The sequence below is a fragment of the Triticum urartu genome, chromosome 4A, assembly GCF_056163025.1.
Source record: "Triticum urartu cultivar PI428250 chromosome 4A, HENAU_Tu73, whole genome shotgun sequence".
In the NCBI taxonomy this organism is placed as follows: Eukaryota; Viridiplantae; Streptophyta; class Magnoliopsida; order Poales; family Poaceae; genus Triticum; species Triticum urartu.
The window spans coordinates 202,671,581-202,690,827 of record NC_141876.1 but is presented as its reverse complement, the minus strand read 5'-3'; the positions used below and the strand labels follow the sequence as shown (position 1 = coordinate 202,690,827).

The 19,247-nt window shown below is 52.0% G+C and overlaps 1 protein-coding gene across 1 annotated transcript; it reads right to left on the bottom strand.

Annotated features, from left to right (window-relative positions):
• Positions 1–2,217: 2,217 nt before the first annotated feature.
• On the bottom strand, positions 2,218–2,541 carry LOC147975378 (uncharacterized). Its single transcript, XM_087520390.1, has one exon. It carries the CDS (start codon positions 2,539–2,541, stop codon positions 2,218–2,220), a length of 324 nt encoding a protein of 107 aa, XP_087376516.1.
• Between the last annotated feature and the right edge of the window lie 16,706 nt (positions 2,542–19,247).

The window sequence follows — 19,247 nt, the reverse complement described above, 5'->3', positions numbered from 1 at the left end:
CCATGATGGTGCTTCGACCACTATCATCACGGCCACTGGTACCAGGGCGGTTGGGTTGGGAGGCGGCGGGTTGGAGCCGCCCGCCACTTGTTGTGGTGTTGAAGTTCCTAGGCCGACTGGTGCAGCCCCCGGGCCGGGTTCTGAAATCCCCAGGCCGGGTGCGACTGCTGCAGTCCCCGGGCCGCCTGCTGTAGCCCCCGGGCAGGGTTCTGAAGTCCCCGGGCCGGGTGTGACTGCTGCAGTCCCCGAGCCGCCTGCCGAAGTCCCCGGGCCGGCTGCTGCAGCCCCCGAGTCAGATCCGACTGTTCCGGAAGCAGCCATTACGAAGATGGACTTTGATTCCGGCGAAGGTTTGATAGACGGCTTGCGGAGGCATTGGAGGGAGACGCCGGCTGGTAACGCTTGGCGGGTGGAGCCGATCCATGCTAGGGCATCAGCTTGCTCGTTTTCAGCCTGTGGCACATGAAGGAACTCGGACCCGTCAAAGTATCCATTGATCTGCCGGATGGGGAAGCGGTAGCTCGCCATGTTTGCATCCTTGGCGCCCTAGTCGCCAAATGACTTCTGGACCACCAAGTCCGAGTCGCCGTAGCACAGAATCCGGCGAATGCCAATCTCCTTGGCCAGGCGGAGTCTGTGTAAGAGCGCCTCGTACACGACCACATTGTTGGAGGCGGCAAAGTGAATTTGCAGCGTGTGTCTGAGCTTGTCGCCTTTGGGAGAGGCGAGGACGATGCCGGCTCCCAGGCTAATGCGCATCTTCGAGCCATCAAAGTGCATTCGCCAATGGGTGGAGTCCGAAGCTAGCGGCAGGTACTGGGTCTCCGCCCAGTCGACGAGGAAGTCGGCCAGTGCTTGGGACTTGATGGTAGTGCATGGCTGGTAGAAGATGGTGTAGGGGGCCATCTCGATGGCCCATTTGGCCACCCGACCTGATGCAACTTTGTTGGCCATGATCTCAGCAAGCGGGGTAGTGCAGACAACCGTGATGGAGTGCTCTTGGAAATATTGCTTGAGCTTCTTGGCGGCAAAGTACACGCCGTAGCGCATCTTTTGGTAGTGGGGGTAATTCTGCTTTAAGGCCAACAACACCTCACTCAAGTACACGGGCCTCTAGACCGGCTATGCTCTGCCGTCTTCTGGATGCTCTACCACAATCATAGTGCTGACCACCCGACTGGTGGCGGCAATGTAGAGGAACATGGGCTCCTTAGCAGCCGAAGCCGCCAGGACAGGCGGTGTAGTTAGCATTTTCTTGAGCTAGAGGAAGGCCTCGTCCGCCTTGTCATTCCACTCGAAGTGAGTGGTTTTCTTCATTAACTAGTACAGGGGAAGAGCCTTCTCGCCTAGCCAACTGATGAAGCGGCTGATGGACGCCAAGCAGTTGGTGAACTTCTGGACGTCTCGCAGTTGGGTGGGCCTCTCCATCCGCTCAACGGTCTTGATCTTCACAGGGGTGCACTCAATGTTGCGTTTTGAGACAAGGAAGCCAAGGAGCTGGTCGGCTGGGACTCCGAAGACACACTTCTCTGGGTTGAGCATGATTTGAAAACGACGGAGGTTGTCAAAAGTCTCTTTGAGGTCTTCCAAGAGGGTGCCATGCTTCTCCGTCTTCACCACTATATCATCTACATAGACGTGGGCGTTTCTGCCGAGTAGCTTGAGGAGGCACTTCTGCATGCAACGCTGAAAAGTGGCACCGACATTTCTCAAGTCGAATGTCATGGTCAGGTAGCAGAAGGCTTCGAATGGTGTGATGAAGGCGGTCTTCAGCCGATCGGCCGAGTTCAGCTTGATCTGGTGGTAGCCGGAGTAGGCATCAAGGAAAGACGACAGCTCGCATCCGGTTGTGGAGTCTATCACTTGATCAATCCAGGGCAGAGCAAATGGATCTTTGAGGTAGGCTTTGTTGAGGCTAGTGTAGTCAATACACATGGGCCACTTGTTATTTTTCTTCAGTACAAGGACTGGGTTGGCAAGCCATTCTGGAAAGAACACTTCCATAATGAAGCCGGCTGCTAGGAGTCAGGCTATCTCTTCATCAACAATTCTTATTTTTTCTTCTGACAGGTGGCGTAGGGGCTGCTTGACTGGTTTTGCATCTGATCTGACATGTAGCTTGTGCTCGGCAAAATCCTTCGGAACACCCAGCATGTCCTTAGGAGACCACGCGAAGATGTCCCGATTCACACAGAGGAAATCAACGAGCTCACTTTCCTATTTGCTATCGAGGTTGGTCCCCACAACAGCGTGCCTCTCCGGGTGGTCGCGGTCCAAGGGGATCTTCTTTGTTTCTTTAGCCGACTGGAAGGAACCCTGGGGCTCCAACTCCTTGGGGTCTGGTGACAGGTCTGGCTGCTTGCTGGCCATGGACACAACCCAGTCCAGGAGCTTCTTCTCGACAGTAATCACAAGGGACTCGGCCAGCCGGCTGCTAGCAGTAGCACAGGCGGCTGACTTCTTGTAGTCGCCGGCTATGGTGATAACGCCCTTGGTACCCAGCATATTCATCTTGAGGTAGGCATAGTGCGGCACCACCATGAACTTGGCTAGAGCTGGCTGGCCTAGGAGCGCATGGTAAGGGCTCTCCAGGTTAACCACCTCAAACCAAATTGGCTCTCGGCGGAAGTGATCTTTCTCTCCGAAGAGGACATCTATCTTGATGTTGCCGATTGGTGAGCAGGAAAGGCCAGGTACAATGCCATGGAAGACAATCTGACCAGGCTGGAGTTGTCTCTCTTTGATATGCAGTTTCTCCATGGTGTCACGGTAGAGGATGTTGATGCTGCTACCGCCGTTTATTAGGACTCGGGAGAAATGGGCAGCTCACCTATCTATTGAAAAGGTGGCATCCAGCACCAAGGCATAGGAACCCGGAGAAGGCATCACCTCCGGGTGGTTTGCACGGCTCCAGCTGATGGGCTTCTCAAACCAGTGCATGAACTTTGGGGCTTCAGAAGTGACAACATTCACCTCATGGGGCTGCTGACGCCGGCTATGCCTGTCATCGGGCACACTGGTGAAGACGACATAGGCTCCGTGTTCTTCAGGGAACTCATCTTGGATGGCGGCAATGGGGCGGACCGCCGACAACGGAGCAGGCGGAGCCGGCTGGCCGGCAGGTGGAGGCGGCAGTCCTTCTCCCTTGGCAATTCGGGTGAGCAAGTGGCACTTCTAGGTGGTGTGGTTGGATGGATTCGCACTGCTGTGGAACTCGTAGGGAGCATTGAGGGTCTACTCATAGGGGAAGGCGGGAAACCAAGCAGGCTTGCTGCCCTTCTGATGCTTGGGGCCGGGTTGAACCTCTGACTGCTGATCTTCAATTGTTGCCACTTGCCGGCTGGTGGAACCTGGCTGCTGGGCCTTGCGCTTGTTGTCATTTTGTTGCTGCCACCGACTGTTGTCACCAGCCAGCGTCTGTGGAGCTGGAGGGAGTAACTTCCCAGAAGCGTCCACTCGGAGCTCTGACTTCATGGAGGAGTCGGTAGTGGCGTACTTGTCTGCTATGATCAGTAGTTCGTCAAGTGTAGCCGACTCGTCACAGAGGAGTCGATGCTTGAGTAGGGTGCCCTCTCGGCACTCGGCTGTGAAGTATTCTATGGCTTGCACCTCGTGCACCCCTTCGCAGGAGTTGCGCAGTTCGGCCTACTACGTCAGGTACTCGCGGGTGGACTCGGTCGGGCCTTGGACGCATAGTGAGAGCTAGCGAGGCTTGGGCGGCCGCTTGTAAGTGCTGGTGAAGTTGCGGATGAAGACTTCGGTGAAATCCAACCAGCTGTTGACACTGTAGGGCTTGAGGCTATTCAGCCATGTCCGGGACGTGCCCTGGAGCATGAGCGGAACGTACTTCACAGCAACGCGCTTGTTGCCGTTTGCTATGTTGACAGCGGTGGAGTAGTCAGCCATCCAATCTTCCAGCTTCACGAAACTGTTGTACTTGGGAGTGTCTTGAGGGAGCGAGAACCCTTTGGGTAAGGGCTCGTCTTGAATGCGGGGGCCGAAACAAGGCGGGCCTATTGCATCTTCTTCTACCGCCAGGGATCGAGCCAGTCGGTCAATCCGGTGGCAGGCGTCGTTCTGTATGACTCCTTTGTGGGGGCCTAGCCGGTACCCTGCGCGGGGGAGGCGGACGATTGACCTGTTGTTCGACTGCTCGAGAGAGGCTGTCTTGCTCGCGCTCGATGGTGATGCGTGTCCAGCTGCGTCTGGCAGCCGGCTCTGGGTCTCTTCGGTCGCGGGCGTCGCCTGTCGGCATCTCGCGCAGTGTTCTCGGCGGGGGGGGGGGGGGGGGGGGGGGCGAGGTTCTCTATGCATAGGCCGGGTTCCGCCACGCGACTGCTAGCTTCTTGCTATGCAGCCGCGTCGAGGAGATGCTAGACGCGCTCCGTGATGCAGCATCACTCATCACCCTTCATATGGTCCAATTCGTCTGCTGCCGCCTGGGCAACACGGAGATTCTCCAAAGGCGTGGCATGGACGGGGCGGTCGGCTCCTAGCATGCTGGCGACGGCCAGGCCACGCTGCTGAACGGTACCCATCCGGCTCGGTTCGCCAGCAGCCGGCGTGCCGCAGACGGCGCGATCGATCTCACACTGGTAGGCTTCGCTGAGGCGCCTCATGGCCGCCCACTTCTGGGCACTTTCGAGGAGCGAGATGCAGAAAGCCTCCAACGTCGCCCCGTTTGCGTTCTCCGCAACGGATGCGGATAAGCCCCGCACTGCCGCCTGCAGCGGGTCGTGAGCAGCCCGATCGGAGGCTCCATCATGGCTGATGACCAACACCTCCATGACGGTGCTGGTGCTGGCGTCGCTGATCGCAGGAGGGAGCAGGTCGTTGATGATCACCACGTCGGCGGGGAAGGAATCATGAGATGCCACGTCGAAGTCGACGAGCATCGGGTCGGTGGAGCCAACATACTCTACGTTGAAGGCGGGCTCGTTGGCAACGTCGAACTTGCCAAGGAGGTCGACGAGGCATCTTTCAGAGCGGGCTGCTCCCACATCGGGCGCAGGCTTATCGGAGAGACGGATCCCGCCGACGAGGTCGGCGAGAGTGCTCGCGGCGCAAGTGGCTTCTGTGCCGTGCAGCGTGTCGACGCAGACGCCATCCGGCATGCTGGGCTAGCTGCGTTCGCTGGGAAGGAAAAGGGTTCCCGTCGAGAATGTGTTTCCGTATGATGGTGCACCATGCCCCACAGTGGGCGCCAAATGTCAGGGTTGTGGAGCGACATATGCCAAGGGATGGCTAATCATGGAGAGGGACAAGAGTATGTCGTCGGGCTCTAGAAGCGGGAGTGAGCGAGATCGCATACGCCCGCAAATCTTACCTGGGTTTGGGGCTGTCCTAGGAGATAACACCCCTAGTCCTGCTCTGCGGGGTCTCCGCATGATCACTATCTCAACAAGGTAGCTACAAGCTTGCTCCTTGAGCTGTTTGGCTAGAGGAGGAAGAAGAACAAGGCTAGCCCTACTTCCCTTTCTCTATGTGTGTGTCTACTAAGGTTCTGAACCCTTTGCATGGGTGGCCTAGGGGGTTTATATAGGCCTACCCCCCAGGGGTACAATTGTGATCCAGCCGGGTGTAGGTCCCGGCCGTCAATCTCTCTAGACGCCGGCTTCTTCGCCGGCTGCTGGGGCCCGCCGCTTGGTGGGTCCTGCCGGCTGTTGTGTACTCTTCTGACAGGCCGTGCCCACCGCTTGTAGGTCTGGTTGATCACTCCGCATTGTAGCCTTGCTACTAATGATGCATGCTTTGTCGGGGTAAGCATTGCTACAGTACCGCCGTCGGGTGGGCGTTCACTGTAGCCATTCCCCGCCTCTTCTGGTTAATGATGCACAAACTTTGGGGGTGGGGAGGGGGCCGCTTGCTAGGAGGCGGACCGCCCCCGTTGCCGCCTGCTGGGGTTTTCCCGCCTTCTGGGCTCGCCGACAGGTAGGCCCCGCCGCTTGCGGGCCGTACCGACAGGCCGCCGTGGGAGCATAGCTCGCTAGGTAGTAGGTGATGTCATGGGCAGCATGGCTACAATACCCGCCGGGTGGGGGGCGTCCGCCAGCTACGCCCGTATTGTAGCCACACTCAGCCCGGGATTCGGGGGTGGTAGGTTGCACTGTAGCCACGCCCCGTCCCGTCGCGGTTTATGTGGGTGCAAACTTTGAGGGCACGAGTTGCCGCCTGCTGGAATCCGGCCGCCCCGTAGCTGCCTTCTGGTATTATGCCACCTTCTAGCAGCCGGCCACTTGGACCAGCCGGCTCAAGAAAGCAGTCGTTCGTCCGGGAGGTGTGAGGGGTGCATTCGGCCCCGATGTCTTGAAATACCATGGGGGGCTGATGAAGCTACCCATGGTCATTAACTCCGACAATGTAAGAACATGGTTAATAGACAGATGTAGTAGTATGTACCAAAAACAGGAAGGCATGTCATATTCAAAGGTATAATGTGTAAACTAAGCAAATGGAATTTAATCAAATTGGAAGCAATACAAGCTAGAGACCCGGCTAGAGTGGTGAGCATGATCATTGAGGAACTAAGAGCCCGGCGGGAGGTGGGCTGCTTCGCCACCACCATGGCTTTTTAGTTGGCTTGTAGGTGATGGATGTCTGTGCTGGTCTTGTCATTGGCTCAGCTAGTGCCTTGACTAGCTATTTGGCTTTTGGTGCTCTGTGGTCTAGTAATCTTTGCGGCCGTCGCCACGATGTAAAAAATTTCTTTCCTTATCTTAATAAAGGCCGACTTTCACCTTTCGAATACAAGCTAGACACCATATGCAAGGTGCAACCACATATGACACCACGAAGTTAAAACAAGCACCTGGGATGGTAGTTCATGGTGAATGAGATCATCAACTCCAGAACTACGTTTACTGTCTCCATCTGCTGACACTACACCCTGTAAAGCACCGAGACGTGTCTTGCTTATCCGCGCAGTAAGCCAGATCAACTTCTCTCTTTTCTTTTGTGTTTTCACCAACAATGTGGCAGGGACAGAAATACCCATGCATAAAAAAACAATAGTGAGAGTATGGGTGAAGTGTGTGCAGAACCAGTGCACTGTAAAAGTAGCAGATAGGAGGTGGCTAAAAAATATATGACATGAGACATGATAGCTCTACAACATTTCATGGCAAAGTAAATTAGATTCTAGGATTTTGTATATGAGCAAAGGGATGGCTGGGAAATGCAGGTACACCTCCAGCATACCACCACATGTGGTCCTATCAAAATAACAGTCGACTGAAAATAAAAAGGCCAGTCATTTTTTCTAAACCGTCCGATCTACAAGGAACGGGCAGATGACCTTCATCTACCTCCCGCCAGTCACTATTGACGATCTTCCTCGAACCGCCAGTGACCACCGGCCCAGACTCCTACCTCCGCTGCCTCGCCCTCCCCTCGACCTCACACCACCGCCGTGCTTGGCACCACCCCCGGCCACCCCTTTAAGCCCGACCGACCTCCAGATCGGGCGCCAACAACTCCTAGGCCCCGCACACCCCTAAGATAGACATCGAGGTGCTGCTTCCCGGGTGTAACAGGCGGACTAGCGCCTCTGCTGGTGGTGCTTCCTCTAATTGGGAATCAACTGACCAGGAATTGAAATCCAGGGGGCGATGGACCTCTAGCTAAGGTGAAATAGTATATGAGGAGAAACCTTGTGCATAGCGAGTTACTAGGAACTGATAACCCACAAGTATAGGGGATGACAATAGTTTTTGAGGGTAGACTATTCAACCCAAATTTATTGATTCGACACAATGGGAGCCAAAGAATATTTGCAAGTACTAGCAGCTGAGTTGTCAATTCAACCAAACTTGGAGATTAATTATCTGCAGCAAAGTGATTATTTGCAAAGTAGTATGATAGTTTTGATAGTAGTAGCAACAACAATAGCAACGGTAGCAGTGATAGCAATGAGTTTGTAGCAAGTTAAATAGTAACGACAACAGTAGTAAGTTAGCAGAAACAATATAAGAGAAATTTGTAGGCATTGGATCAGTGAATTCGTTGGATGATATTCATCATATAACAGTCATAACCTAGGGCGATACAACACTAGCACCAGTTCATAAATATAATGTAGGCATGTATTCCATAAATAGTCATACGTGCTTATGGAAAGAACTTGCATGGCATCTTTTATCCTACCCTCCCGTGGCAGCGGGGTCCTATTGGAAACTATGGGATATTTGTAACGCCCCAAGACCAGAGCTTCAGATGGCTTCCAGGATTTCCGGGTTTCATCGTGTGAATTGTTTGGTTCTTTGCATTCATCTTTGCATCATGTGCATTGCATCATGTCATCGTGCAACCCGTTCTAAAACTCAACCAAATAAACCGTATGGATCTTCGGTCCATTTAAGCCGAGGGGACTCACATGGTGATTGCTCTTTATAACATACTCCCCCAATATTTTAGGGAGCTATTATAAATATTCCATTCTTTTGGAATTAACCATAACACACTTAAAGTTAAGCTCCATGCCTCTTCATTCTCAATTCTTGGCCTCCAACTTTGCTGCAAATTCTTTCAACTTTCCCGAGATCCACCAAATTCCCAACATTTTTGGACTCTTCAAAACCTTGCACTTACTCAAACCTTTTGAATTAAATACAAATGGATTTGAATCGAGATCTTTAAATCTTGCCACTTCTATTTTTTCTGTTAACATGCACATTTTTATGGGTCCAGGAAAATTGTCCTCCTGCTGAAATTATTTTCCCTAACCCACCTTCTTTTTTCCTTTCTCTCTATTTCTTTTCGGTTAAAGAAGAAAGAGAGAAGACAGGAGCCCAACAGCCCAGCAGACTCCTGGCTTGTTTTTTTTCTTTCCTCTCCCCACCTAATTGGCACCAAGGCCCCGCCGCCGACTTCCCTAGGCCAATCTCCCGTAGCCCACTGCTCTAACCCTAGCGATCTCCCCTTCTCCCTTTGTCCTCCTCGTGCGCCGCACCTACAGGGAGAGAGCGCCTCGCCCGATCCCATCTCCCTCTCCCTCGTTCTCCTAGTGATGCCTCACACACGCACACATGCGTCGCGCCTCGCCCGATCCCCATCTCCCTCCGGCGAGCACCGTCCCTTCGCCACCCCGCCTCCAAGACCGCTGCCGCCGAGTCCACACTGACCTTGCCGCGGCCACCTCTCTTTCCCCTGCTCCGACCACCATGGCGCGTCTTGCTGCTTCCCCCAGCACCCAAGCCTTCCCCTCTGCTCCCTCAGCCATGGCACTCTGCCGCCCCTTGTCTTGCCCGCGCCGGCGACCAGTAGCAAATTGCTACTCCGCGCCGCCGTCCTTCGCGCCGTTCCTTCCATCTCCAGCATCGCCGTCGTCCGCGACCACCAGGAGGCCGTAGCTCGCCTCACACCTCTGCTGCCGGCGACCGAGGCCGCTGAAGCATGACCACCGTCGAACTCCTCGACCAACCGGGTTGTGCCGTCCCTTCATCACGCCCTTCTCCTCTCCTGTCGAGCAGCCAAGGACCAAGCTCCTGCTGCAGCCGCTACTTCCCAGCTCCTCCCCTGCTCCTTTGCTTCGGGTCCCGGTGTCCCCAGATCGCCAGTAGCGTCGGCCTACAGCCCCGCACCATGCCCTGAACTGCCATGGGCGTTGACCACCCGATGCGGCTTCGTCTCCCTCCATTCCGCTGTTGTTCTAGAACCTGCCAAGACCCCGACGACCATGACGGAGTTCGACTACACGGCTATGACCTCAGAGTTGGACCGCAAGCGCCAAGTACCCCTCCGGCAAGACCACGGGCGCTCGAACGACTACTGACCGAAGACGCAAGTACCACTCAGAACATGTACGACTACCGAACAAGGAGTATCGCCAAGTTCCATTGTTGAAGATTCCGTCAAGTTCGTCTACGAACCGAGAACAACTACGTCTCCGAAGAACAGTGTAACAGAACCATCAAGTTCGACCATGACTCGTGTATGACTACGCGGGATTCCTCGGACGCCAAGTTCAACGATGCATCAAGTTCCTCGCCGTGACCCCGAACATCTACGGAAACTCGTGCAACGATAAACATGTACCACTACCGTCGCCGAGATCGCGAGAACCTCTACCGTCGACCCTAGAGCACGCGAGAATGATTACTTCTACTACGAACGTCCTGAGAACGTCTACTTCCCCTACACCGCATCAAACTCGAACCCCTCCGATAACGCACGCTTCGAAGGTATAACCCAGAGACGACCGCCCATGAACGAATTCATATGTGATGTATGAGATGCTCCGTGCTCGAAATTGTCGGTGCACGTTGCCCCTCTTTTGCCCTGTCACCGTCGTCGACCCGTGGGAACCCGGTAACCGGGATCACCCCACCATCTTTTGCATGCTCCCACCACACTTTCTTTTGCACTGACGTCTCAATGAGTTGTCGGAACCGGAACGTTGCCGTGGCACCGTTTCGTTATCGTCGCCGTGGCACCCCTTTCGTTTCCACCACGATGAAAAATGATTCATAATGCTCTTATAAATATTTCTTAAAACTTGCATATGTCATCCGCATCATGATAACAACTTTTAAAAATGTTTAAAATTGTTGTTGCACCAAATTGCTAATGCATATGGGGATTTCCCAGATTTGTTGTATGTTGTACCCGGCCTCATTTAAATTTCTTAGATAGTTAGTTTGTTTATGCTTCACCCCTTGCCATTTTAATCAACATTTAATATTGGTGAGTATATAACCGAGAGAGAACTAAATAATTGATGTGGTGTTCCGTCAATATGCAACCCGATGCATATTGAGCTCCACTTAACTTGTAGTGTTGTTTTTGCACTTGGCCATGCCATGCATAATTAAACCAGACATGCATCATACTTGTTTGCGCATCGTGCCATGCTTATGTGATGATTGTTTACTATGTTGCTTGCTTCTTTCCGGGTTGCCTCTCTCGTTAGCTTTGGTCTCGTTTCGGAGTTGTGAGGATCCGTTCAGCTACGTCCGTTTGTCTTCTTCATGGACTCGTTCTTCTTCCTTGCGGGATCTCAGGCAAGATGACCATACCCTCGAAATCACTTCTATCTTTGCTTGCTAGTTTCTCGCTCTTTTGCTATGCCGCGATACCTACCACTTGCTATATCATGCCTCCCATATTGCCATGTCAAAACTCTAACCCACCTTGTCCTAGCAAACCATTGTTTGGCTATGTTACCGCTTTGCTCAGCCCCTCTTATAGCGTTGCTAGTTGCAGGTGAAAATGGAGTTTGTTCCATGTTGGAACATGGATATTTGTTGGGATATCACAATACCTCTTATTTTAATTAATGCATCTATATACTTGGTAAAGGGTGAAAGGCTCGGCCTTATGCCTGGTGTTTTGTTCTGTAACGCCCTCGATGCGGCTATATCTCCCACGTGTCGAAGCACGAGTTAGAGGCATAACCGCATTGAAAGCAATGTCGCAAGTGAGGTAATCTTCACACAACCCATGTAATACATAAGGGAAAGAGATACATAGTTAGCTTACAATCGCCACTTCACACAAATACATGAATAAAGCATTACATCAATCAGATACAATCAAGGTCCGACTACGAAACCAAAATAAAAGAAGACTACCCCAAAAGCTACACAGATCCCCGATCGTCCCGACTGGGCTCCACTACTGATCAACTAGAACGAAACAACACAAAGGACAAGATGTTCATCGAGCTCCTCCTTGAGCTTGGTTGCGTCAACTGCACGGTTCAACGGCACCTGCAAGCTGGTTTTGGAAGCATCTGTGAGTCACGAGGACTCAGCAATGTCACTCCCTCGTGATCAAGACTATTTAAGCTTATAGGTAAGGGTAAAAGGTATGAGGTGGAGCTGCAGCAAGCGACTAGCATATATGGTGGCTAAACATACGCAAATGAGAGCGAGAAGAGAAGGCAAAGCACGGTCGAACAACTATGATCAAGAAGTGACCCTAGAACAACCTACGTCAAGCATAACTCCAACACCGTGTTCACTTCCCGGACTCCGCCGAGAAGAGACCATCACGGGAACACACGCGGTTGGTGCATTTTAATTAAGGTCAACATTAGGTTTTCTACAACCGGACATTAACAAATTCCTATCTGCCCATAACCGGGGGCACGGCTTTCAAAAGTTCAAATCCCTGCAGGGGTGTCCCAACTTAGCTCATCACAATCTCTCATGGTCAATGAAGGATATTCCTCCTAGCGGGAAGACCCGACTAGACTCGGAATCCCGGTTACAAGACATTTCGACAATGGTAAAACAAGACCAGCAAAGCCACCCGAATGTGCCGACAAATCCCGATAGGAGCTGCACATATCTCTTTCTCAAGGCACACCGGATTGTCCAAGGTTCCAGTAGGCCAGCCCAGAGTTGCCCCTGGTGGCCACTAGCAGCTGACAGATTGGACCAACACTCAGAGGAGCACTGGCCCGGGGGGGGGGGGGGGTTAAAATAAAGATGACCCTTGGGCAGGCCTACCCAAGGGAAAGAAAAGGCTAGGTGGCGAATGGTAAAACCAATGTTGGGCTTTGCTGGAGGAGTTTTATTCTAGGCGAACTGTCAAGGGGTTCCCATTGTAACCCATCCGCGTAAGGAACGCAAAATCCGGGAACATAACACCGATATGACGGAAACTATGGCGGCAAGAGTGGAACAAAACACCAGGCATAAGGCCGAGCCTTCCACCCTTTACCAAGTATATAGATGCATTAATTAGATAAAAGATATTGTGATATCCCAACAAGTAAACATGTTCCAACAAGGAACAACATCTCCATGTTCCAACAAGGAACAAACTTCAATCTTCACCTGCAACTAACAACGCTATAAGAGGGGCTGAGCAAAGCAGTAACATAGCCAAACAACGGTTTGCTAGGATAAGGTGGGTTAGAGGCTTGGCTTAACAATATGGGAGGCATGATAAGCAAGTGGTAGGTATCGCAACATAGGCATAGCAAAAGAGCGAGCATCTAGCAAGAAAAGATAGAAGTGATTTCGAGGGTATGGTCATCTTGCCTAAAATCCCGCAAGGAAGAAGAACGAGTCCATGAAGAAGACAAACAGACATAGTCGAACGGGTCCGCACGAACGCGACGTTATCGGAACCAACCTGAAGAAGCAACACCGGAAAGAAGCACACAACATAGTAAACAACCAACACATGAACATGGCATGATGCACAATCAAGTATGATGCATGTCCGGTTTAATAAGGCATGGCATGGCAAAGTGCACAAGCAATCCTACAAATTAAGTGGAGCTCAATATGCAACTCCGTTGCATATTGACGAAACATCACATCCAAGTTATTTATTTCGATCTCGTTTATGTACCCAACAAATATTAAATGTTGTCAAACATGGCAAGAGGGTGAAGCAAAGTAAAACTACCTATCTAGTCAAGTTTACATGAGGCCGGAAACAACGAACAACAATTCCGGAAACTGCTCATGTGCATATATTAGGTTTGGTCCTGTTCTGCCCTAAACACAAATTTAGGGTTGTTAAACATGCAAAGCAAAGCCACCATGTTAAACTAGGCAATTTCCTACCCCATTTACATATAAAGATTATTTAAAACCGAGCTACGGTTATTTAGTTATGAATTAAAGAATTTCAACATGGCATAGGAGCAAATTTAACCAAACATCATTTTAAATATTTCAAACATGCATGAAAGTTGAATATTATTAAACTAGACAAAATTCTAAGCAATTTTCATATATAATTTATTTAGATCCGATGCACGGTTGTGAAGTTATTAAATGCATGAAGTTTATGGGGCTTTCTGCAAAACTGTCGTCTCTGGAATAAATAGGAAATTCGTAGATCTGAAAAAACATGAACGGGCCGAATCTGGCAGGCTAGGCTGCGGTGAACTGCTCACGCTGGGCCAACAGAGAGAAACAAGAAGAAAACAAAGAGGCGCTAGGGGTGGCCTCACCCATGGGCCTTGGCCCGTCGACAGGCCGGCCTGGAGCATTCTGGCTGGGCCGGCTTGCGGGAAATGGCCCAGGCGCGGGGCGCTGCTGGACCGGGCTGAAGCCGGACCATGCGCGTGCGAGGGAGGCAGCCCAGCAGGCACGCTTGTCCTCCTCTTCTCAAAGCAGAGACAGGTTCAGGGCGCGGCGGTGTCACATCCCTAGTTCTGGTATGACCTAGACCAGCTAGTCAGTTGTGCATCATGTTTAAATTCCATTTAAATTTGAAATGGGGATTTGTGAAACCCTCAGAAATCATTTCTGGAAATGACCCAGATAAAAATTGTTTCAATTTGGGCCAAGAAAATGTTCCTGATTTTCTCTAAAAATATTGGCCAGAGGTAAAATCCCAACCAATATTTTTGGGAGCTCAGAAGTATTTATTTTTGGCCATATGAGTTAATCCAGTAATTATTTGCGTTGGGGAAATATTTTATTATATATGAAATATTGTCCAATAATTCTGATTTTTAGTGTGGGGCTTTGGAATAATCCAATTAAGTTCCTACATTAATTTTCAGAAGAAAATAAATTGATTTAGTATTATTACTAAATCAGACAAATGTCAGATAAATAGAAAACAGAACAAAAATAGAAAAAAAAAACCTTACCTGGGCTTCGTACCTGCTGCCTCTGGCCGGCCCATCTCTGTTCTGGCCCAGCCCACCAGGGGCATGGCCGTCTTCCTCCTCTTGCCAGTAGGCAGAGGGGAAGCTGTGCCCGACGCCGTGCGCGCCGGCACGCAGCTGCCTGCCTGGCGTCCTCCTCGTCGCCCTGGAACGCCCGCGCGTCGCCACGCAACCCCCAAGCCTCTCTCGCTCTCTCCCGTGCCATAGTCTCCTTCCCTGCCCCTCTCTCGCGGCCGAAATCGCCGTCACTGCCGTCCATAGCCACCATGGCCTCGGCCACTACCGCACCTCCCCGACATGCTTCCCAGCTCCGCCGCGACCCCCTCTCCCTCCTCACCGAGCAAAGAAACCCGGGCGAGCTCCGCTTCATCGCCATCGCCGTCGTCTTCAAGCTTCGGCCGACGAGATCGCCGTCGTCGCTCCAGAAGCCGTTGGATTCGCTGTGAGCCCCGCCGTCGAACCCCCCCTTCTCCCCTGCCTCCCCATGCCCCGCAGGCCGATCCCGCTCGCGCCCGAACTCCGGCCGCCGCCCAAGTGGTCGCCGCGGTCGATTTAGGCCGTCTCCGGTGAAACGGAGGGCACCAGTGGATGCGCGCGAGCCCCAGCTCCCCGCGCGTGCCCTCCGCAGCTCGATTGGGCGCTGGAGTGGCAATCCCGCGCCCTCCGCCGCGTCTGCTGCCGCCGACGGCTAAACGTTGGCGTGTTAGCCCCAGTTGACCAGGGGGTTTGATCTCCCCTGGCTCAATGACAGGTGGGGCCCGTCCCTGCTAATTCTAGTTTAGGATTAGTTTAAATTTAATTAACCTCTGTTATTTAACCATGACACTGTCGGGTGGACCCCACGTGTCAGATTTGACCTGGACAGCCGCATTGACCCGCTGATGTAGTGATGACGTCATGCTGACGCAATTATTCATTTTCTGGAATTATTTTTAAACAAGAAATTCCAGAAAATATTCAAAACTTCAAAAATTCATATCAATTCAACCGTAGCTCAGATTGAAATAATTTATATATGAAAAATTATCAGAAAAATTCAATCTATCCATCTGTACCATCTTCATGCATGACAAACCAACCTATACATGCTGTATATGTGAAAACACACTTATGGCATATTTAAGAGCTTATTTTGGAGTTGCATTTGAATCTTTAGTTCAAATGGACTTTAACCAAATGAATGCTAGTTGCATTAGCTCAAACAACATCACATCTTAATGAATGTTCATGCATCATATTGTTGCATATGCCTGGGTATTGATTGTCGACACCGTTCCTGCTCGATAGGTACTGCTTCGGAGACTGTTCCAGAGTACCTGTCTGAGGAGCAGTGCTTTCCTTGTTGATCTACCAGGCAAGCAACCCCCCCTTTGTTCATTCCGATACAATCCTACTCTCTCGCTCCTACTCTCAGTTATTGCATTAGGACAACAACGATTCAACTGCTACTTTATGCTGCGGTAGTTGAACCCATTCCTCTGCATGACCTGTCATTGCCACAGTAAATAGTTAAAACCTACTAGCATGTGTAGGAGTTGATTGAGCCATGTTGTGTTCTTGCCATGCCATGCCTGCTATTGCTTAGAGTTGTGTCAGGTCTGATTCATCGGGAATGAATTGGAATGTTATGATATGTTCTGGTAATGAGAGTTAAGCGTCTGAACACGTTATGGTAAAGGTAGCGGTGAGAGGCCATGTAGGAGTACATGGTGGGTTGTCTCATTGGGACCGTCCTTAAGAACTGAGTTCTGTGTAAGTTGTCCAATGACTAGCTACTACCACACATTGGGCTCCGGGCACTCCAAGCTCTCTCGGCTTATTAACCGCCTTGATCTCTGTCCAGGAGTTGCAAATAGTTTCTGGTGTTTGTAGGTAGTGCTATTTTTCTACCGAGTGGCACCCGGCAGGGTGGGCTCGGGACAGACTAGGCACAGGTGGCACGGTGTACCAAGTGGCACCCGGATGGTGGGCTTGGGAACCCTGCTCACATCGTTTGGGGCCGTGAGCGACACCCCGGCCGGATCTCCTTGCGGATGGAACCCAAATAGGTGATAAACCTGGACTAGAGTCTTGCGTGGTTAGTTAGGTCGTGGCCGACACCCTCGCCAGGCTTCCGCTTGAAGGTTGCCGAGATACATGATGGGTATATGGTGATAAGTGGTGAGAGCGTGTGTGATGAAGTACACCCCTGCAGGGTTATCATGATCTATTCGAATAGCCGTGTCCTCGGTTATGGACTTCTTGGATGCTTACGTGGTACATAGACAACTTAAAGTGGATACTCTAAAATGCTCAAGATAAGTGTGAGTGCTATGGATGGCCTTCTCGTAGGGAGACGAGGATGAATCCATAGTGGTGTATTGATGTGGTGATTAGTGGACTCGTGTGCGCTGCCTCATCTCAAAGAAGTTTCTCGTTGTCGTAGAACAGTATAGCCACTGAGTCAAAGCTGGCTTGCTGCAACTAAACCCCACCTTACCTTCTTGATACAAATGCATATATGATAGGATCTGATGTAAGTCTTGCTGAGGACCTTTGTACTCACGTTTGCTTTATTTATGTTTTGCAGGTGAGACATCTGTTTCACTAGTAGTACCGCTTGGACTTCGACGAGTAGCTTGTTACCTCAGCTACGATCTTGGTCCCTTGGGAGGGACTTGTAGATAGTCAGGCTTCTCGGCCCTTTTCTTTTGTAGTTGTCTGTACTCAGACATGTAATGCTTCCGTTGCTTATATGCTCTGAATGATGGGTCATGTGACCCCTGTTTGTATTTATGCTATGTGGCTCTTCTGAGCCTTTATCTATATGAGTTTGCGTTATGTTGTGATGCCATGTTGTACAACACATACTTGCATGTTATGCGTACGTGTGACGTGTATTGCTATGTGTGGGATCCGACAATCTAGTTGTTTATCCTTGGCAGTCTCTCTTATGGGGAAATGTAGTCTAGTGCTTCCTTGAGCCATAGTAGTCCTCTACAGCCCGGTTCACCGGAGTCCTGCTAGCCCAGCACTACTGCTCAGGACACTTGACTGGCCGGCATGTGTTTCACTTCGTTCCTGTGTCTGTCCCTTCGGGGAAATGTCACGCGGTGACAACCGGAGTCCTGCCTAGCCTGCTACAGCCCGGGTTCCCCGGAGTCCTGTTAGCCCAGTGCTACAGCCCGGATTCACACGCTTCTGACCGACACGCTCGATGTGAATCATGTATGCCTGTTCCCATAGGTTGGTGCTGCTTTGGGTTCACGACTAGCCATGTCGGCCCGGGCTCTCTGTCATATGGATGCTAGCGACACTATCATATACGTGAGCCAAAAGAGGCAAACGGTCCCGGGCCATGGTAAGGCGACACCCGTGGGGATACCGTGCGTGAGGCCGCAAAGTGATATGAGGTGTTACATGCTAGATCAGTGTGACTTAGAAACGGGGTCCCGACAAGCGGTTGCCGGCGATGAGAACAATGGCACAGTGGGAAGCAGCTCCGGCGATGTCAGGGACTGGCGGAGACGGGCGGATCTGGACGGCAGCTTGCCGGATCCGGCGAATCCGGGCAACGACGGAAGCTGGGAGGTAGCGAGAAGCTCCGGGCGGTGGCGCTGTCCATGGTCAGAGAGAGAGAGCTGTAAGAGATGGAGGAAGGGAAAACGGAGGATAGGAGGAGAGGGGCGGCCGGGGACGCGACCTGGGCGACGTTTCGCAGCAAGGGTCGCCGGTGGTGAGGTGGGCTCCGGTGGCCGGCGGGTCTTGCGGGAGCTCGAGCGGCGGGCTCCCTCCTGATCCAGATCGGATCGAGGAGCGAACGAGCGATGACTTGGGCTCGGGCGGGCTTCCGGGGGCCTGATCCGGGTCCTGGCGGGCCATGGAGGCGCAGGAAGACATGGAAATGCAAGGAGAGGCCACGTGGCCGCCTGCGAGTGGCCACGGGCGGCTGCGGGCGGTGGCTGAGCCAATTTGGGCGCGCCAAGTAGCGGGTGTGAGGTGGAGGGCACTGGAAAATGAGGAGGTGGTTGGATCTGGTTATTCGGCGCGGGCTTCGAGGTTGATGCGGCGGCTGGAGGTTTGGGGAGGTGCTAGGCTAGGTTTGGACCCGATTTGGAAGGGGAAGGGGTCTATTTATAGTAGGTGGGCTAGGATTAGGGTTTGGAGAGGGGTTTGCTCGTTTTGGACCCTTGGATCGCTATCGTGCTTTCCGAAGCGGAGGGGGAACTAGGTGGTCTGAGAGCAGAGAAGAGAAGAAGAGGCCCGGCGGTAGTCCCGGATACCGAAAACGTCCGACGATAGACCGGCTATACTGCCGCTATAGTTTAATGGTTGGGCTATCAAACGAACTCCAAATGCAATGAAACTTGACAGGCGGTCTATCTACACTATAACAAGACCACACGCCAACTTTCATCCCATTCCGAGAACATTTTCCGGCCACTTATAAAATACTATTTCAGACATGCCGCGGGCGCGTGCGAGTGTGTCTGGGCTCAGAACGGACAACGGACGGAACTGGGGGAACCCGGATGAATGCAAGTTTTGAAAATATGATGATGCAATGCACATGATGACATGATGAAATGCAACACACAAGCAAATGACAAGGCAACAACAACGAATAACTGGAAGACACCTGGCGCAACGGTCTCGGGGCGTCACAACACTCCACCACTATGAGAGGATC